This window comes from Onychostruthus taczanowskii, unplaced genomic scaffold, assembly GCF_017590055.1.
Source record: "Onychostruthus taczanowskii isolate IOZ18803 unplaced genomic scaffold, ASM1759005v1 scaffold136, whole genome shotgun sequence".
NCBI lineage: Eukaryota > Metazoa > Chordata > Aves > Passeriformes > Passeridae > Onychostruthus > Onychostruthus taczanowskii.
The window spans coordinates 223,062-243,524 of NW_024498529.1; the positions used below are offsets into that span (position 1 = coordinate 223,062).

At 40.4% G+C, this 20,463-nt stretch overlaps 3 protein-coding genes across 19 annotated transcripts in view; 1 reads left to right on the top strand and 2 right to left on the bottom strand.

The window, feature by feature from the left end:
* Positions 1-8,909, bottom strand: part of LOC121332085 (inositol 1,4,5-triphosphate receptor associated 2-like) — a 38,799-nt gene extending 29,890 nt beyond the window's left edge. The window contains exons 1-9 of the mRNA XM_041397166.1: positions 8,835-8,909; positions 5,513-6,110; positions 4,620-4,730; positions 3,511-3,691; positions 3,237-3,313; positions 3,079-3,157; positions 1,938-2,096; positions 671-788; positions 291-341 (exon numbers count right to left, since the gene is read on the bottom strand). Of these exons, the coding sequence (XP_041253100.1) occupies positions 291-341; positions 671-788; positions 1,938-2,096; positions 3,079-3,157; positions 3,237-3,313; positions 3,511-3,691; positions 4,620-4,730; positions 5,513-6,110; positions 8,835-8,909 (1,449 nt within the window). The remainder of the gene's footprint in view (positions 1-290; positions 342-670; positions 789-1,937; positions 2,097-3,078; positions 3,158-3,236; positions 3,314-3,510; positions 3,692-4,619; positions 4,731-5,512; positions 6,111-8,834) is intronic.
* The window catches only part of PPFIBP1 (PPFIA binding protein 1), a 656,824-nt gene that overhangs the window by 215,591 nt on the left and 420,770 nt on the right, over positions 1-20,463 (bottom strand). The gene's annotated exons all lie outside the window — the stretch shown is intronic.
* Positions 11,845-19,320, top strand: SPX (spexin hormone). The gene is made up of 6 exons (XM_041397167.1): positions 11,845-11,859; positions 16,058-16,138; positions 16,287-16,344; positions 17,219-17,281; positions 17,935-18,018; positions 19,262-19,320. Exons 1-6 carry the CDS (start codon positions 11,845-11,847, stop codon positions 19,318-19,320), a joined length of 360 nt encoding a protein of 119 aa, XP_041253101.1.

A 20,463-nucleotide genomic window follows, 5' to 3' on the forward strand; every position in this document is an offset into this window, starting at 1 on the left:
ATGGAGATTGTTTCAATATAGAGTTCATCTATTTATAGCTGTAAGAACCAGAAATACATGTAATTTGCCTATAAATCTTGGAAAAAAGGTGGTGGTGGGGGAGAAGTAGTTTATCCCTGTCCCTATGCTTCCCTAACCTCATATCCTTACTTACCCAGCAAGTGGAAAATAAGAAGCACAGTGCAACCTCAAGATACAAAGCATGCAGGCTTCAAAGTCTGACAAACATTTTATTTCTTAATGGCAAATTTTAGCTAGGCAAGAACATATCAAATCATGATTTATTTTACCTCTTCCTGAAGAGAAGTAACTTTGATGTTGAGAGACTGATTTTCTTTTTCCTGATCAAGTTTATGGGGAAAAAAAAACAAACCAAAAAAAAAAAAAGAAAAAAAAAAAAGAAAATAAATAACAGACAAAGAGAACAACAGAAGAGTTGGTTTCAGCACATAAGCAACAGATCACAAACACATCCACAGCTGTGGTATTGAATCCCTTTTTTTCAGAGAATACACAAAAAGGGGAGAGCTGAGGCTGGTGCAGCTCGTGAGCCTTCACTAAGGCACAGAGAAAGTCTTACTTCTGATTTTTAACAGCCTGAGCAGCCACACCACTATTACAGCAAGGTGTGAGATGCTGTACAAGGGAAACAAGAAGGAAGAGCACCTACTAGCTGTCTGCTGTGCCAAAGAATCTGCTCTCTTTCCTCTTCTGACACATTCAAATTGTTTCTTGCTTCCTCTAGCTGCTCTTCCAGGGATTTGGCTTTCAACACAGAGTGCTGGATGCTGCACAGGGGGAAGCAAATCCAGAGAAACTTCAGCCAGTTAGTAAAGTTTGTTCAGATAGGCTGGAAACAGTATTTTTAGAAGCCACCAGGGACTTATTTTTTGGCATGACACTTAACAGAAGAGCAACAATCAAGTCTAATCCCATCATTTCTGTCCAGGAAGCAAATCTCTTCCAGTTTTTCCAGCGAATTTCTTCCAGTAAAAAGGTTCTACTTCCTTTTTATCACCCTCTTCCAGTCAGGGATGAAACTCCATCCAGGACAAGTGCATGCAAACAAAGCTATGTTAAATATGTTAAAAATTTAGCTCACTACAGTTAAATATAGCAGGTTACCTGAGCACAAATTCATCTTTACAACAATTGATGGCTTACCGTTGGGGAAACCATTTAGATTCAGCATTCAAGGATGAGCTCTGCACCATTTTCTTACCCTAATCTGATAAACCCCAAACCATGTACTAAAGCAACTGGCAAGGTCCTTTCCCAAGCTAACTTGATCCTACAGAGCATCCCAGAGCAGGTGGTTCCACATAAGGACACGTCCCTTGCCAGCTACCCTGCAGAACTCTTGTCTTAATCTCCCCTGAAAACCCTGGGAACAACTTGGCAGCTGACTAAACCATATCACAGTGTAATTAATTAGGCCAAATGAACACAATGAAAAATGGGCTTGTATTCATGGCACTGATATGTCCTCAGGATACAGAAAGGATGAACAAGTGACACAACTCACCCCAGTCCATCAAATGTGTAGCAAAATAGCTTTTAGACACTCATTTCCCCTCTGCTTGACAACAAAAATGTGGTCTAGGATTGGAAGCTTTCCAGTGCTTAGCTCTTATCTTGGTAATATTACGCCTTTTTTTAATATATATCTTGTTGTTATATTTTTTTGTTTGCTTTAGCCTGAGATTCTCCCTGTGTGCACCCACACCACCACATGCTGCAGGAACCTGGCTCTGAGAGGAATGATTTTATAAGAACCAGGAGGGACAGAGCAGAACAACCAGGCAAGAAGGCTAAAACCTTACAGATATTGCATAAAATCACTGTGATGAAGCAATGGTGAGGAGAAAAGCATGAAAGCAAGGCTGGAAGATCACAGCTCTGCCCACGGCAGGCCTGGCACCATCAGGGTCCCCTACCTTTTTAATTGTTGATGTAAATGCTCATTATCTGCCAGGAGCTTGCTGTTGGCCTCATCCAAAGCTTCCAGGGTGAGCTTCAGCTTGTTGTTCTCTTCCTGAAGCTTCTGGTTGTTGTACTGCAGGTCCGCAAGGCAGGTTATCAAGTCAGAGGTCTCCCTGTCCCAGTAAAAAAGCCAGAGTAGAGTGAGAAAGGTGGTTTCATCTACTTCAGACTTTTAAAGCATTCTAGTGCACTGATTAGAGATGAGATGAGAGCCCACAGAGGACTTGTGACACTGCAGTGTCCAGTCATCTGCTCTGCATGATGATAATGGAACAGCTCCAAGTCTGTTCTCCAGTTTTATGGCCATCAAGAACTTTTGGTTTTAAGTGTTTTTCTGCTCCCTACAACTGGAGGTTGCTGTCAGAAAGTGCCACAGCCGGATGTCTGCATGAGAGTGCTTTAAGATTTTGCTAATCACCTCTTGGGCCACTAGTGATGCTTCTGTATTCACTCTGCAATTTCTGTGTCCTTTCTTTTCTTCCAAGCCATCCCCTACTTTATGCTTTCAACCAAAACTTAAATAAGGATCATTCTTTTGAGATCATGAGAAATTATAGGGAAGCTTTAGAGAGCAGATGTTGGATTTCTGACTCGGCATAAACTACAAATGAAACTTCTGCTCTTTGTTAAGTGCTTTGCCATTAACAGTGCAAATCACAGACTTCATTGCTAGTACTACAAAAAAAAACCAAACCAAACCAAAAAACCAACAAAAAAACCCCCCACATCAAAAACCCCCCTATCATAAGGAAAACAACCCCAAACAAAATGCAAGACCAGACTTTCAGGTCATAATGTCTTCTTGCTGTCAGACAACTAAATGTGGTGGAGGGGAAGGAGCCAGTTCAAACAGGGAAAGACATGACAAACATCTGACCACTGATTAAAAAGGCAAACAGACACAGAAATACCAAGATATTAGTAGGAAAAAATACTGGTTGTATTTTAAGCCTGAGCAGAAGAGGATGACAGCATCAAGAGCTCCTGCAGATTGAAGTGGATAGTATTCCAAAATAAAGGCTCTTAGAATTTCTGTCAAGTGGTTCAAAGCCAGAAGTACTATATTCTGAGAAAGAACTGCTCAAATGGACTCACATGTCTCCTTTAGATACATCACCCCCAAAGGCCTCCAGGCTTCCTGATGTAACATTCATCTGAACATGTGTCTTGTTGGCTGAAAGAGGTGGGGGTTTTTGTTATAGAGCAAGAAAGTGGAGCTTTCCTGAACAGCAATAGAGTAAAATGTTCTGCACCTTCAGAGATGTTTTCAGGTACTTGAGATTCCAGGTCTTCTGTGCTCGATGATGATTTCTCAGTAGCACCTTCTTCCCTGAAAGAAGGGAGCATCAAGGGTCACAAAATCAGCAGGACACTGGGCTGCTTACCAACCTTGTAACACTTACAAAACTTTAGCCAAACCCGATGTTGTGGACATGTTGTCCCAATACCTCTTTCTTTCCAGAGGCACAAGGGAAGCTTATAACATAATTTTTTTCCACAGAAGACTTATTTATTAAATGCTGTTACCATTTTCTCTTACGGTCTTCAATCCACTCTCCTACGACAGCGTGATACGTTTCCAGGTCCACGGAGATATCTTTGTGCTCCGGGTCAAGCTTGTTGCACAGCTCTTCAAGACTACTGTCCTCTGATTCCCAGCTGGTAATAGGTCTCAAATAATCAACTATCTTGGACACTGTCACTTTTCCTAAAGCAGGAACAATGGTCGGGATGCCAAAGCCTGGCAAGGCACCATAAAAAACTCTAAAAGGCCACGCTACTGAACTGCATTGTATCCAACTGCCCTCAAGAGCTGCAGACAAGCAACTGACTCCTGAACTGAGTTAGAGTGTGATCTGGAAAAAAATGTAGTTTAGAGCTCTCTTTTTCTTGGGTTTAGGTGTTGGTGGTTTTTTGGGGGGTTTTGGGGTTTTTTTGGGTTTTTTTCAGGTTTTTTTTTTTTTTTTTTTTTTTTTTTTTTGGGTTTTTTTTTTTGTGGTGGGGGGGTTTTTTGTTTTTTTTTTTTTTTTTTTGTTTGGTGGTTTTTTTTATGTAGTCGCGGGTGTTTTGGTTTTTCTGTGTGAAAATCCAGTTTACTAGTTTTGTGGACTTCAGTTTAAGAGGAAGAAAAGTTGACACGTGATACTGATCCTTGCTCTCAGGGTCAGGCTGGATGGGGCTCTGAGCAACCTGGGATAGGGGTAGGTGTCCCTGCCCATGGCAGGGGGTTGGAATTAGATGTTCTTTAAAGGTCCCTTCCAACCCAAACCATTCCATGATTCTACCACTTTTAGTCATGTCTGAGGTGGAACTGGGAGGAATTCTCTTCCTCTGTAGTTTCCCCAAGTTTCTAACAGGCTGAAAGAAAGAAACAGTCATTTGCAATAAAGGTAACTACTAGAAATGGGTTGCTCCTCTCCTTCCCCTGTGCTAAAGCACTGCAAAGATCAGCAGGGGAAGGATCAGGCACCATGCAAAAGAGGCACAGGCATTTAGACATATATTCTACATCTGCCACAACACAGGCACCTACACATCTCAGAGCCTGGCATCCCTCAGGGACCAAAGCACGATCTGAACCTTGGAAATCTGTTGAGAGGAGAACAAAAGAGAGCAATGAAAAAACCCTGGCAAACCTGTGTGGTGGCTGTCACATGCACAGAAGATGGTGGTCAGCAGGTTCTCTTCACAGATCAAGCTCATGTTGTACATATCGTCAGCTTTGTACCCCACAGTCTGCTTCCGTCCTGTGAGGAATAAATCTATTATTGCCCATCTTTATTTCCTCATGGTAACTTTCATTCCAGATGACTGAAACAACAAAACCAGCTAACCAGTTTCCCTGGCAAAACAGAGTTTTTAGCACTAACAACAGGAACTGGTCATAGCTGGAGCCTCTGAGCTCCAGGGAAGTATTCAGTGCATCTACTTTTATACATGTATTTTTTTAAAAACTTGGTTATTTCTATGGAGAAACATATGAAACAGGACATTTTAAGAATTCAGGTATTTCTTCCCTCCCCCTCCAGATATATTGTAGAGAAATCATTAGAGCTAACTTATTAACAATCCCTAAAACAAAAAACTCCTCAAAACCACAAAAAAACCCACCCCAAACTAAGAGCAAAACCCAAACTTCTGTATCTTCTAAATCAGTCTGATAGGCAAATCATAGGCTAAATTAAGAGCAAAATAAAACTTGGCTATTAAAAAAAAATGCTATAGTACTAGCCAAATCGTAGTCTCAATCTCTTAAACTGTTAAAAATATCTTTATCTCTTAAACCAAAAATGACATAGCAAACTTGAAAAAGTTCTTGCCTTATTAATTACTCACTTTTTGCACTCACATTAATATTTTTAGAGAAAATTTAAGATTTGCCTCAGCTCTTTTTACAGTCTTATAAGATTTGAACACTACTAAGATGTGTTTTACCAGTTTAAACGGTAAATAAATGTCATCTACATAGACTGAATGTTCAGATGTCTAGAATTCCAAATTAGGGGGTGTTTTCCTTCAGTAGTTTTACCTCTTTCACTTGAAGGAGACATCTTTGGCACAGGAGGTTGGACCACAGCACTTCCTGCCTTTTTTCCAGATGCAAAGAAATATAAATTCGGACTTGATGTCAGATACTTCTGCTTGGGCTGCATATCTTTAGGTCCAGCATTTGCTAAAGCACATGGTTTGCTCTGGGCATTGGCCTCCATGGCTCCAAAGCAGAATGGAGAAGAGCTCTCCACGGGAGAGGAGGGCACCCACGAGCTGCTGGATCTCTCACTGCTTTCCAGGATGGAACAGATGCTGTTTGCAGTCTGGGAGTCAGAGCTGGCCCCAAGACCAGAGAAAACATTGTCACTGGCAGGGCTGACCAAGGGTGAGCAAGTGCTCCCCTGACTCCTGCAGTTTCTCCCTTTCAGTATTTCTTCCCGATTTTTTTCAATATTGCTCTGTGGGCTGTCAAAGTTCCGGGACTGAAATTTTGGTATCTGCAAGGCTGGGTTGGAGACTTGGTCCATCATTTGGATGGATTTGATCTTCCTGCAGATGCTGTCCACTGGGTTGTGGTGCTGTTTCTTAGCTCCACGTTTAAAAGACTTCATAATTTCCCTTCTCTTGCCAAATATCTGGAAAGAATAGGCACAAGATATGAGAGTCAGGGTGATTAACATGTATTTATACCGATTTTTCCATTCAGCAGGCAGCTTAAAGCTTTGGTATCCAAGAGTTTGAAAACCCTTGTTCCACTTATCAGCTGTGACAGAAACCTTCAGCCAGGACACTTGGTTGCCCAAGGAACTAGAAGGTGACGTGGAAATGTTGGGGATGAAAGGCAGAAATACTTCCTGAAATCTCACTGCTTATTCTTAAATACCATAACCATGGCAGGGAGGTGAGGAGGAATGAAAATAAAAACTGAAGAACACCCTGCAAATTAGCAGAGGACTTTTTAAATAAAAGGAAACACTTTAGTTGTACTGCGGTTGGCAGAGGTGAGGCAGAAAAAGTGAGACCAATAAGACTTTCAGCATTTCTGTAAGCCTACGAGACCAAAAAACCTCCAAACCCCAGTATTCCTTGTAATAATCAGCCACAGTTGTCATAGTGCCACACTGGGAATTACACAAGAAATATGCCCTACAGAGGAAGCTCATCCTGTGTGTATTTTTATTCTCTAATCTCCCAGGCAACATTTAAAAGGTATTTCCTACAAGATAAGTATGTTTGCATGGGACTAAGGCACAGGAGGCTTATTTTGCAGGGATAAATCCTCATTCCCAGTGAGGTTCCCATGTCCACCCCGCACATTGTAACTACCTGCACTGATCAGCTGGGAGCTATATTATTAAATAATAACATACCCAATGAAGCAGGGTGAAGCTCTCAAGAATCAAATTTTAAGTGATTTTTTAAATGTAGAAAAATTAATTCCTTTCCCCCAAAAGAGCAGCAGGCATCACTAACACTTATATAATATTTGAAGCAAGGAATAAAATTATATATAAGTATTTATTAATCTAGATTGAAATAAACATAAATACTAAGTGTTTAATTTAAGGTGGTTTATTGCAGGCTGCCTGCATGGCAGCAACTTAGTTTATGTAAGCAGAGGTAAGATCTCTAAGTCTATTTTTCTAGTATTTCTGCAAGTAGTAACATCTACCCTAATGAATATATCCTTAGCTACAAGAATACTTAAAAAAATAAGAATAACAAGAAGCTCAGAGCAATTTTAGAGAAGAGACTACTTTTTAACTATGTCTCACTTAAAAGATTTGCTTCTCAAACAAATGCCAGGAAGTGGAAGCAATCTTCTGTATTAGGGATATATTATTACCTCTGTATAGATAGATTAATTACCTTTAAATTAAAATTTAAATACCCAGCAATTAGTTTAGGACTGTTCTTTAAGCACACAAGAGCCTTCAAGCAGATATAAGTAACACTCTATTAAAGGGTATTTGATTTTTTTTTTTTTTGTAACATACCAGTAAAAAAATAACCAAAACAACAAAAAACACAGCCCAAGACCTCATACTTACACTAGCACATAGAAAAAAAAATTTCTTTTCCTTCTCAGAAGGAGACAGCACAGCTACTTTAGTTGTTCCTCTGAGGAGTAGGAGCTGACTGAACTTCAGCGTTTAAATGAGCAGAGGGCTCTTTTGCTGGAAAATCAGCTTTACAAGGTACAGTTGCTGCCACTCAGCCCTCAGCTGAGAGGGACCACCAGCTGCAACCGGGTTCTAATCAAGCATCTCAGGCTCCTGCTTCCTGGCCTTTTTACTTTTTCCCCCCCTCACATCTCTCCTGCAGCTGTCAAATTAATTGCCTGTAATTTCAGTGCAACTTGAAGTCTCCCTGCTCTTCTAATTATTGTTTAAAACAGCAAGGAATGTTGTGATATAGGTTATTGCTGTGTCAAAACTCTGGTTGCTGGGGTGTTTCTCACTTCTATTAGCAGTTCTTTCCTGCTTTTCCCAACTACAGCAAAATTTCAAGCAGGAGCAGATCTCTCCTAATTTCTGAGAGTTAGAACAGGGAATCGGGAGCTGTATTTCATCACTCTCACCACTTTTGAAAGGAAGAAAGTGTTGAAGTCTCTTGAACTGATAGTGCGTTAAATAGTCTCTCTGTTAACTGTCATCTCTGCCCTTAGTTCTGTAAATAAAAAAAAAAAAAATCATTAGGACCCTTAACCAGGCATGCAGTAGAGCCTGCCCGTCTGAAGAGCTCTATGGCTCCTGCTAAATTACCATGTAAATGCCCATTGACGGCCACATCTCCTTTCCAGCCTGCAGACTGGAGAAAACTGTTTTTCAGCTGGTCTTTTCACCTGGTGTTTGCCTCAGACTTGTCCATTGCTCGGAAAAAAAAATGTTGTACCATCCTGTGGTTTACTGAACTTCAGAAGTAGCACCTCTTTCTGAGGTGTTTACACGTTTCAAAAATTTGTGGATTTCTACTCTTTCCTGATGCTTTCAAACACCCCTCACCCCACATAACATATTTTAATTCTACTTATAATTATCCCTTGAAGCTGCTTCTCTCTCACAAACACACTTGTGAGAACAGTAGGTGGTGTTTGTGAGGGTCCCAGGATGAGGGAAGAGATGAATCTGACTCCATGTTTCTTAGAAGGCTGATTTATTATATTGTTAGGAATATAGTCAGTAATTCGTGGAAATTGAATGCCACATTCCGGGAACCAGGGAAGTGCATCCTTCTATTCCCGGACGAAGGCTTCGTGCAGCCCAAGCCAGAGAAAGATACCAACATGAATATGAAGAACTCCGAAAGAAACAAAGACTTTCTGCCGCGGGCGAAATAAACTGTATAAGAACTGCTACCTCGAAGCAGTTGGTGTGGACGGGGAGGTCAAGGCACCAGTGAGGGGGTGCTTTCCTCTCGTTCACCCGTATCATCGACCGGGGGTGATACGCTGTCCGTTTTTGGTGGTGGCTATCGGACTGTTACTACGGTCGCGAAATAAATTTTATTTTTCATATTTTTATTAAAATTGGCTGACTCGCAATTTTCATTTATAACAATATTATGACATTATATTATATTATATTAAAAGAAATGCTATACTAAAACTATACTAAACTATAGAGAAAAGGATACATCAGAAGGCTAGAAAATAATGAAAACTCGTGACTGCTCAGAGAGTCCGACACAGATGGCTTTGATTGGTCATTAAGTAAAAACAATTCACATGGAACCAGTCAAACATGCACCTGCCACATTCCAAAGCAGCAAACACAGGAGAATCAGATAATTGTAATTTACATTTTTCTCTGAGGCGTCTCAATTTCCCAGGAGAAGAAATCCTGGTGAAGGGATTTTTCAGAAAATATCATGGTGACACAGTAGAACCTGTACCTGGCTGCAGCATTGCTCACACATTAGTCCTCAGCAAAGTCCCTGTTACTTCTCTTGTGTGAGGCATTTACATGATATCTGACAGACTGGATTTTCCACACCTTGTTCTCTACCTCAAGCAGTTTTTAGCACAGTTGTTCTCATACAATCTAGAGAAAAGACAAAAAAACTTTCTCCAGCAAATCTGCAGTGCTTGAAACTCACCCACAGACATTGTGGTGCTGAATGTGCAACAGAATAGTTAAATAAATTTGGGCCAGCAACTGATGGCCTCTCTAATCATGCACCTGGCTTACACCAGTGAGTATCTTTTCCTTTCAGGGGTGCACCATGAAAATTCACCTTCCCAGAGAAGTTGAAGACATCCCTACTTATTGTAGGGGGGTGGACTAGATGACTTTTAAAGGTGCCTTCCAAACCCAAATATTCCATGGTTCTGTAAATTAAGGTCTGTTATGAAAATAAATAACACTGAAAAACTTGTTCGTGTGGCATGAAATGTATTGATGGATTGCAGATTGGATTGTTTTTGTCAACAGATTTTACAGGGCAAATATGGAGCTTGTACACAAATTTCCCCTTAATCTGAGCGGGTTAAAGTACAGAATCAGCTTTGAAAAAACACGAAAAACCAGCCCAAAAAGAAGAGGTCATACAGTTCATAACCATGTGTCTGGGAAGGACCAGTTGGGCAATGAGTCCTAAAAAAGGATTGTCTAATCTATTCTCAGTTTCTCATTGATAAACAAATCAACGTTCTTCCAGGGCAATCTATATTTGACTTTGCTACTGGTAGAAAGCTTGCCTTACTATGCAACTTACTGCAAATGAAATGCAAAATGCTTTGTAGCTTCCTACTTTGCAGGCTCTGCCATGTGACATTTCACAGCCTTTTATGATGCTATAGTAGCACGTAGGAGCCAGAAGTACACTGCGCTAGGTGCTGCTCAGGTGCCAGACACAAGTGGGATGGATTTCCCAGAGAGTTATCAAACTAACAGGAAAAAAAAATTCCAAAGGAAATGAGAATAAGCACAAAGTAAAGGTCATAAGTTCTGGGAGATTTATACCTTGACAGCACCAGTGTTTGCTGACATACCCACTGACCACCTACACACACCCAGGAGAATCAGATAATTGTAATTTACATTTTTCTCTGAGGCGTCTCAATTTCCCAGGAGAAGAAATCCTGGTGAAGGGATTTTTCAGAAAATATCATGGTGACACAGTAGAACCTGTACCTGGCTGCAGCATTGCTCACACATTAGTCCTCAGCAAAGTCCCTGTTACTTCTCTTGTGTGAGGCATTTACATGATATCTGACAGACTGGATTTTCCACACCTTGTTCTCTACCTCAAGCAGTTTTTAGCACAGTTGTTCTCATACAATCTAGAGAAAAGACAAAAAAACTTTCTCCAGCAAATCTGCAGTGCTTGAAACTCACCCACAGACATTGTGGTGCTGAATGTGCAACAGAATAGTTAAATAAATTTGGGCCAGCAACTGATGGCCTCTCTAATCATGCACCTGGCTTACACCAGTGAGTATCTTTTCCTTTCAGGGGTGCACCATGAAAATTCACCTTCCCAGAGAAGTTGAAGACATCCCTACTTATTGTAGGGGGGTGGACTAGATGACTTTTAAAGGTGCCTTCCAAACCCAAATATTCCATGGTTCTGTAAATTAAGGTCTGTTATGAAAATAAATAACACTGAAAAACTTGTTCGTGTGGCATGAAATGTATTGATGGATTGCAGATTGGATTGTTTTTGTCAACAGATTTTACAGGGCAAATATGGAGCTTGTACACAAATTTCCCCTTAGTCTGAGCGGGTTAAAGTACAGAATCAGCTTTGAAAAAACACGAAAAACCAGCCCAAAAAGAAGAGGTCATACAGTTCATAACCATGTGTCTGGGAAGGACCAGTTGGGCAATGAGTCCTAAAAAAGGATTGTCTAATCTATTCTCAGTTTCTCATTGATAAACAAATCAACGTTCTTCCAGGGCAATCTATATTTGACTTTGCTACTGGTAGAAAGCTTGCCTTACTATGCAACTTACTGCAAATGAAATGCAAAATGCTTTGTAGCTTCCTACTTTGCAGGCTCTGCCATGTGACATTTCACAGCCTTTTATGATGCTATAGTAGCACGTAGGAGCCAGAAGTACACTGCGCTAGGTGCTGCTCAGGTGCCAGACACAAGTGGGATGGATTTCCCAGAGAGTTATCAAACTAACAGGAAAAAAAAATTCCAAAGGAAATGAGAATAAGCACAAAGTAAAGGTCATAAGTTCTGGGAGATTTATACCTTGACAGCACCAGTGTTTGCTGACATACCCACTGACCACCTACACACACCCCAGCTGCACCTTTTCCTCAGGAGCAAGCCATGGATCACTGCTGCCCTTACCAGGGTACAATGACTGTATCCTGTTATTTCCAGGGAAATATTTGGGAAGATGCATCGTTGTGATGCAAGTCAGTGAGGTAAGTTTGACCCCATTGGTTAAAACTCCAACACACAAGAACATTTCCCCCTCACCTCAGCACTGAACTTCAATGCCAGATATCAGCTTTTTATCACTTACAGCATCAGGATATGCAGCCTGTGCCCTTTCGATCATCTCAAAAAATAAGAATAGGTTATGTTCTTCCTAATAAGGGGTCCTGCTGCTATAGCAAGCTTCCCTCTACTTTTCTCTCTCAGGGTATTGATTACATGCCAGAGCCACTTCCTCCTCCAGGTGAATCAGCTGAGAAATGGCAGCACTGACAATGAGTGTTTTGCGTACAGCCCATCATCCCAAAGTGTCACAGTTTTTTAGTGTGTTATGATCCATAACCCAATTATAGGCTGCTTCATTTTTCAAGAGTGAGAGCTCACATGTGCCCACACAGATCCACAGTTCTTTTGTGAACGCAAACACTCTCAGTACCTGCACTGCCTTCCCAAAACATTGCTTCTTGTCCCTGTTTACAAAAAAAATATGTCCCATACACCATCCTAGAAGTGGCTGGATTCCTGGGAAGGGTGAGATGGCCATCTTTTCATAGAGTCATGGAAAGAAAAAGCTTTGAAGGGAGAAGCCGATTCTTTTAAATTTTGATGCCTGAAGTAGAACCTGGAGTTCTTTGTTCTGCATGCAGACTCCTTACAGATTTCCAAGGAGAAGGTTCTGAAATACACTTTTGTTTGAAAACCGAAGCAACTTGGAGTCACGGGTCATAGCAAAAATAAATGGATTTAGAACTGTAAGTCATAAAGGCACAGAAAATTTAAGGGAAAAATAAAAACGATTGGGAAAGAAAAAAAAAACAAAACAAAACAAAAAAACCCCAAAAACCAAAACAAAACAAAAAAAACCAAAAAAAAAAAAAACCCAAAAAAAAACCACCAAAAAAAACAAACCCAAAGCCCCAAACCATTATGGAAATGCAATTTGAGATTGGGTTCATTTCACCTGATGTGAAAGGTCAAGGTCAACCGTCTCTTGCTACAGGTTGAGACTAAACTCCTGACTTTTAGACACCACGGTGACACTGAGGCATCTGATGGTACAGCAATAAAACCATTTAATTTAAGATGATACTGTCAAGATCCTGCTTTTGTTCTTGAACTGGTGGTCACCTGTCCCCATAACAAGGCAGTTCTGATTTTGATCTGCTCAGTTCAGCTTCCTCCTGCCCTCCAGGCAGCTTCAAACAAGCCCAAATCTCTACAAGGATTCCCATGGGACTCAGAATACAGCCAGGTTTGGAAGAGAGACTGAGACTCCAGCAACACCAAGTCAGAGTCACTCAGATTTTGCCAAATGGTCACAAGAAAAACTGAAGCTGTTTTCCTACAGTGTAGTTACATCTTTTTCTATGCCTCCCATTCTCCTCCTCTTCTCTCCAGTTGCAACGGGAGGGGCTGAGCTGGTTTCCCTCACTGTTTCTTTTGTGTTATCTTGTCTCATTCCAGTGGCAGGAAAAGCAGGGTTTCTTTTCAGTGCCAGACACATTTCCTACCACGAGGAGAACCAACCTGAAGAGATCATGCTTCACACTGCCAATCCCAAAGGCAGGCGGTTAATTTTCACAGGCTCAGCTGAATGTTTTGATTCCAGCCTGTGGTCTGTGCATAACACAAAGATCTGAAGTCACTCCAGAAGGCAATAGGGAGTAGCTTTACCTTCTCCAAGTCTCTGCATGTTTAATGTCTCCTGGATGAAATGCACAGTCCCCTTCCAAGGCTAAGGGTTAAGCATCATCAAGAAATGTCTCTGATTTGTCAGCACAGGGAAAAGAGCAGGGAAAAGAAACTTCACAGTGAAGTAGATGCAAGTAGAATCCCTTCTGCTAGGATGCATCAGGGCATGGCCTTTTAAAAAGGGTAGAGCTCTGACAGCAGCTCCCAGCCACTACAAGAGTTGCTTGAAACCAAAATCTGAACTTCCCTCTGGTTTCCTGCCTCTACACCAGCACGAGCTGCAGCTGATGGCAATTCTGTATATTCAGTGAGCAATTCTGTGTGGCATAAGCAGGGAACAGAATGATACCTCCCAAAAGCTGAACAGCAATTGCACCTTCACTTAATAATATGCTTTGGAGTAGTTCCACAGATATACAATGGCAGGGAGGAGCTCACAGTGAGCAGCAGCAGTGCCTGTCTGCACACTCCTCCTTGAACTCCATATCTATGTGCCAGTGTTTGTCACACGCATGGCCTAACCTGGATTTTTGTCACACCATGGGCTGGCCCTGTTTGTGAGGCTGCTGGAGTAAACTTTCCATTGGCCAGCCTTCCAATCAGCAAATTTCTACCTCCCTGTTTGCTTACCTTCTCCTTCTGCTTCCATTGATTTTACAAAGGAAAAAGTACAGGAGGAGAGATGAAAACCCTGGCTACAGAGCAAGCAAGGTTAGGTATCAAGTGTGATTAACTCTTTGCCTGAAGAAAAAACCAATTCTCCATGACTGCAATGAGCCCAACAATCACCCAGAAGTAGCTCATGGAAACTATTTCCCTGACCCCTGCCTTTTTTCTGTTCACTTCTCCATTGTTTAACCTCTTCAAGCTCATGATCTGCACTTTACTCTAGCCAATCCATGAGACAGAAAAGTGTTTCTGACTATTAGGAGCTCAGGATTTATTGGGTATTTTTGGTCTTTTTTGTTGTTGCTGTTGTTGAGCTTTTACTTTTACTTGTGTGCAAGAAAACTAGATGCAAAAGATCATTAGAGAATCAAACCACAGACTACAGCCTCTGAATGTATGCAAGGAATAACTTCAAGTTAGTCACACTAGGTAAGTCACTTTTTTCTTGATGCTGGCAAGTAATTTACTAGCTTTTCCAGCTCCCACAATGGATGCTAATCTGATATATTGTAGATTATCCTGGGTAAACTCTCAACATCCATATTAATACCCACTCTGGCTGTGATTATTGATCATCCAGCAGGAAGGTGATGTGTTGCAAACGCACAGGGCTGATGTTGATGTATTCAGGAGGTGTTCACCTGTTTAATGGGGTGCATCTCCAAGTGCATCTATCTTTCAATCATTTCAATCAGGACTTCCTGCAAGGCTGCAGATTTTCCTCAGGAGTCATCAGACCTTCTGCTTCTCCATCTACAGGGCTGACAAGAGATCCCTTCAGACTCCTCCGCCCCACCACGGAAGGGGAGGGTATCTCTACTCTGAAGACTTAAAAAGGGATCCCTGGCCATGTAGGAAGGAGATCTTGTGACACATCATCCCAAGGAAAGAAGACTGAAGGTTTGTCACCAAGATAAATATGAAGGTAAATGAGAATTTTTTGGTTTGTAGCAAACATTTAGTTTGCAATTAATGCTTCCTTTTTCATGTGAGTGCAATATTTAGGGACTGCAGGGGGGCTTAAGAAATTTTCCTCAAAAATAACCTGAAAGAATACAGACATAGATATATTATATGTATTTTAAACAACTGCATTAAAAATAGAACAATAGCACAACCTCTCAAACCCAGGATGAAATGAACCACTGTGAAACATACAGTTAGATTCTCTGGTGCCCATCACTGTTACCAATACATGAATAATATGGTCTGTGTGAACAAGCAAAGGTGCAACTTGTGCACAGAGGATTCATGCTCAATGCTTCCATTTGCATGTGCTGCATCAGTGAACAAACTCCAAGAATCAAAAAAACCTGTCTTGTGAGTTGTTTTAATCATAGTTGATATTGATAGGATGCTAAATTTAAAACATTTTTTACTTTTGTTTTTTACCTGAGGAAGTAGAGATTTTGTCTCTTGGTTTGTTTGTTGGTTTGGAATGACAAGCCCCCTACATCTGCTTGTTGTCTACAGTTTGGTAAAATCAAGGTAGATTTTATACTATCTTTACCCATTAGTTTGTACTTTATTCTCATTTCTGGAGGATCTGATGTTCTTGTAAATAGGACCGCAAAAGGTGCTAGCCTTGATGGCAGCTCTCACCAGGATGGAATGGATTTGAGTAAAAAGAATAAAGTTCAATTAAAGATTAATCCTCTGATCAGATCAGTGTGCACTGAAACACCCCCTGAGCAAGAGGAGGTTTGGCAGCAAGACAGGGACAATGCAGCAGCTGGGAACATCCTCACATTTAGAGGTGAAGTTGGGAGGATGTGCAGATGTGAAAGACTCTTCCTGCACCTTGTGGTTCTCTGTTGTGCACAGGAGCTGCATAAACCCACAGCGTCTGCCCTGGCGCTGTTCCTGGCAGCATCCTTTGTCGCCTTCTCCTGGAGTGCCCCTCAGGTGAGCTCAGGCTGGAGCTCAAGAAGCTCAGAGCTTGGTGCCATTAAGTATTTGCACTAATTAGCAATGGCATGGAATGTTGACATGTCTCTTTTCCTTTTTTTTTTTTTTTTTTTTTTTTTTTTTTTTTTTTTAATTTGGCATAAAGGCTCATTTCCAAAGGAGAAACTGGACTCCTCAGGCCATGCTCTATTTGAAGGGTGCACGTAAGTCCTGAGCTCTTTCCATTTTGAGGAGATAATTTTCCCCACCACTGGATATTCCTTGGTTCCACACAAGAAGGAGATCCTGAAGATGCTGTGGGGGTAGAAGTTTTGAGTCTTGCAGGAAGGATGTGCTAATCGCATGGTGCTAACTATGTCATGGTCACATCTTTGGTCCCTGTACAGGCCATTCATTTCCCAGTTGGACTCAATGGTCCTTGTGGATCCCTCTCACTCAGAATACTGTTAGATGCTGTACTTAGAGATGTTGTCCTTTGATCCAAATCATCAAATATAACAGAAATTAATGTGAAAAATTGTCTTCTGAATTGTTGGTTTAAAATTAAAAGATATCAGGGAGGGCTGGTATTAAGAGAGGAAGAAAAAAAACTCCCTGTAAATTAAAAAAAAAAGAAGGCCATAATCCTGAGAGAAATGCAAAAGGGAGACAATATAAATAATTGCAACATAAAATAAATATAAGCTCCAAACAACTGTAAATATAACTGAAAGTTCTAGTGACACTAATACCATTATTTTTGTTAATAAAAGTGAAGATTTTGACCCTTTTTTTTATTTTAAAAATATTCTTCCAACTGAATAATGCATTGTGCTACTTCCCTAGTAAGCTTTTTATCATTCTTATCGATGCAGATGAAGCAGTGTGATTTTATTTTGTTAGTTTGGGATTTGGGATTTTTTTTCTTTTTTTCTTTTTAATAAAAATACAATTTAAAAGGCAATACTTCATAGTCCAGAAAAGTGATTGAAGGCTCTTGACCATATACAAAATTAAAAAGAGTCCTTTAGGGCTTATAAAGTAGGAATTACAACAAGTTTGGGGGTTGTTTTCACCCTTGTCTCACTGCTTTTGTAGAGGGACGTTGCTTCATCGCAGATGAGAGCCAGAGGAAGGACCTGTATGACAGAGTGCATCTTGGTGAGTCCATCACCACAGGGGTGTGGAGCCCATCCACCTCCCCTGCTTATGGGAGAAATCCCTGGAAATGGGAGGGGATTTGTTTTCCTGGAATCACAGCCAAGGAAACAACTAAACCCCCTTTTTTAGTTCCATCATTCTAACCAGCACATGACAAAGACTGACTTTCCTCTCTGGTTCGCCTGTGTGATTTCATTTACATAATTTCCAGACTGGCCTGGCTGCTAAGTGGGATTTTCATCAGTGCTTTTGACTTTCTTTTTGCACTGGGAAAAAAAAAATAAAATCAAGCTATTAATTGTGCTGAAGAGACAAATAACAGAAGCAGATGTCATCAATCCACAGTAGGAAATGTTTCTGGAGGGAACAGGATGTTGTAAAGAAGTTAGGAACTTACAAAACAGGAAGATGTTGTTTTTACCTTCCGAGGGACTTGGAAATAACCTCCCTTTTAAAAAGATTGCTAATCTCTCGTGCTAATTATCAGGCTGGTTTTGAGCAGACAATGTTATAGAATGAAGGACACAATATTTTCTTGTCTTTGACTCTCTAGTTATAAAAATAATAAAAAAGCAAAGAACAAAGTAAAGAAATGCCATAAAAAATGCCATAAGAGACTAACAAACCATGCATTTCTGATTTTTTCATTCTAGAAACACGCAGCCATAACACAAATCCTTTATCCCTTTCTGAAGCTGCTGCACTGTTTATTACTTCCTTACAGAAAGCACAAGAAGGTAAATGCATGTTTTGTCTTACTCTGACTTTTTTAAAGTGGTTTTTCAGTATTTCATTTACTAGCAAATTAATCTAGAAGGTCTGTTTTGAACTGAGATATTGCTCAGCAGAGAGCCCTGTATTGGAGCGCACATTTACACAGATTACAACATGAGCCACAGAATGATAGCAGGCAAATATTTATATATTCTGCTTTTAATTTTCTCTTCTGATATTTTACTGGTTTGCATTCAAGGGAATGGCTATTTTTCAATTGAATTTTTCACCTCAAATCTTTTCTGGGGTAACTTTTTATATATCATACTGTTTGCTTGTGAAAATTTTGTTCCTCCACTGGATTTGGTGCAAAGGTTTAAAGGAATACATAAGAATCCTAGGAGAGGAGCTGCTGGTTTCACATCACCAGGCTGAGACCCTAAACCTTTGCTCTCCATGTCCTCTATCCTTAAATCTCTCACCTCTTCAGCTACCCCAGACCTTTTTTTTTTTTTTTTGGACATGAAGCTGAGGCTCTGTGTTCAGCCCTCTCTTCCCTGCCCTGGCAGAACTCTGAATAAAAAACAAACAAAAATAAACAAACAAACAAATCAGTGGCATTTTGGAGAGAGAAAAAGGCAGAATTAAAAATGATCATAGTGTTTTGGACAAAATATATGAGCACTTCTAAAGTTAAATCAGTGAAAGTGTCATTTGCATGCCCACAAAATCCACTCAAGGTAGAATTTTTCCAAATTTTAGTGGTATTTTCCTGCCTGTTGTTGCTATACCAGGGGAGATAGACAGCAACAGAAAAAAAAGGGTGAAATATCTGAGAGAGATAAGCTGAACTGGCAGCTTGTTTGAAAAAAACTATGTGGAATAACATTTTCATCTCTGTGGTAGGAAATAACCAGTCAAACCTGGATAAGCCATGCACTTATGATCAGCTGATTTTTGAGTTGACTGAGGGCAATGCACAAATGAAGAACAAATCCATTATTTTCTTCAGCATGAAATTTTTTGCCATGTGCTAACTTACCCCTCTGGACACGGTTTGTAGTTTTCTTCTACAGCAAACAGAAAAATTCCTACATTTAAAAATGAGAGAATACATGATTGTTTTTAGAGGTGCTGCCTCTCTTAGCTGAGCAGTCACACTGCACTGAATCTGTGCCTAAGACACACCTGAAAGCGGAAAACTTTGGCTGGCTGAACTTTTCTTAATCTACAATTTATTTCTTCCCATTGTGTCTTGTCTTGCAGTGGAAGAAGAAAACAGTGAACACCCTGGCTACTTGACAGACAGTCTGTTAAATTGGTGAAATTATGTAAAATGTCTTTAACATTTGTACAGCTTTGAACCTGAAAGCATAACTTGTGTAAGTAAAGTGTTTAATCAATTCTCACTGAAGTTCCCAAAGGGTGAGGTGTTTTCACATTGCAAAATTTTGAATGCAAAGGGATTAAAAGGTACTAGTTCAGATAAGGGAAGCATCTGTAAAGTTCCTGCTTTCTTTACAGCATTTTGTATGTCCCATCTGAAATTTACAATACACAGCACCATCTCACCTGAAAAGATAATTAAAACTGACTTATTGTCCCAGTCCACTCCTGCAGAAATACTCTGAATAATCCTACTGAGCAAGTCCCAGCACATAAAGACTGTTTGGGGACAGGTCTTGCATTATCAGGGCCTCCTTAATGACTGCATTGTGACTGTACTTTTTTGTTCTTTCTTTCTGAGTCGCAAAACTGGAATTATGCATAAATCTGTTAATTATCATTCTGTGCTGATAAGGATGTGTTATTTATGTAGTTCAGTGGTCTTACTGGAAAACCCTCTGTAGTTCTAATGTAATTAAAGACTAGCCACATGATTTCTGTGTCCAAGCAACTGTTTTATTTTTTCAACCTTCTAGTCATGCTCTTCATCTTTTAATGTTAAATTCCCCTCATCTTTCTCATCATACTGCTGATTAATTCTAACTCACACTAACTGTGATGCTGCTTTACCTCAACACAAAAACACACAGCTGAAGAAACAGAGGGATTGTTTCATGAGGTTAGAGGCACTTTCAGTCATTATTTATAAACTGTATCACTCCATGGAGGAACTGGTGAAAGAAGTGTCCTGTTTTGTTCATTTTTAAGCACTAATACATCTTCCAATGGCAGCGTTTGTTGTATGACAGAACATTCATGATGAACTTCACCTCAAGACCAGTGGTATACACCTGAATCCTTCCATTAATTTAGCTGCCCTTTGTTTCCAGCATATTTGGAATATCTCAGGCGCATCTAAGTGACTTTACAGCATGTTTTACAGGATCATCAGTCAGTGCTCAGACAAAAAAGTAGCATGGAATCAGAGAACATAATCCTAGAATGGCCTAGTTTGGAAGGGACCTAAAAGATCATCCAGTTCCAAATGCCCTGACATGAGCTGGGACACCTTCCACTGGAAA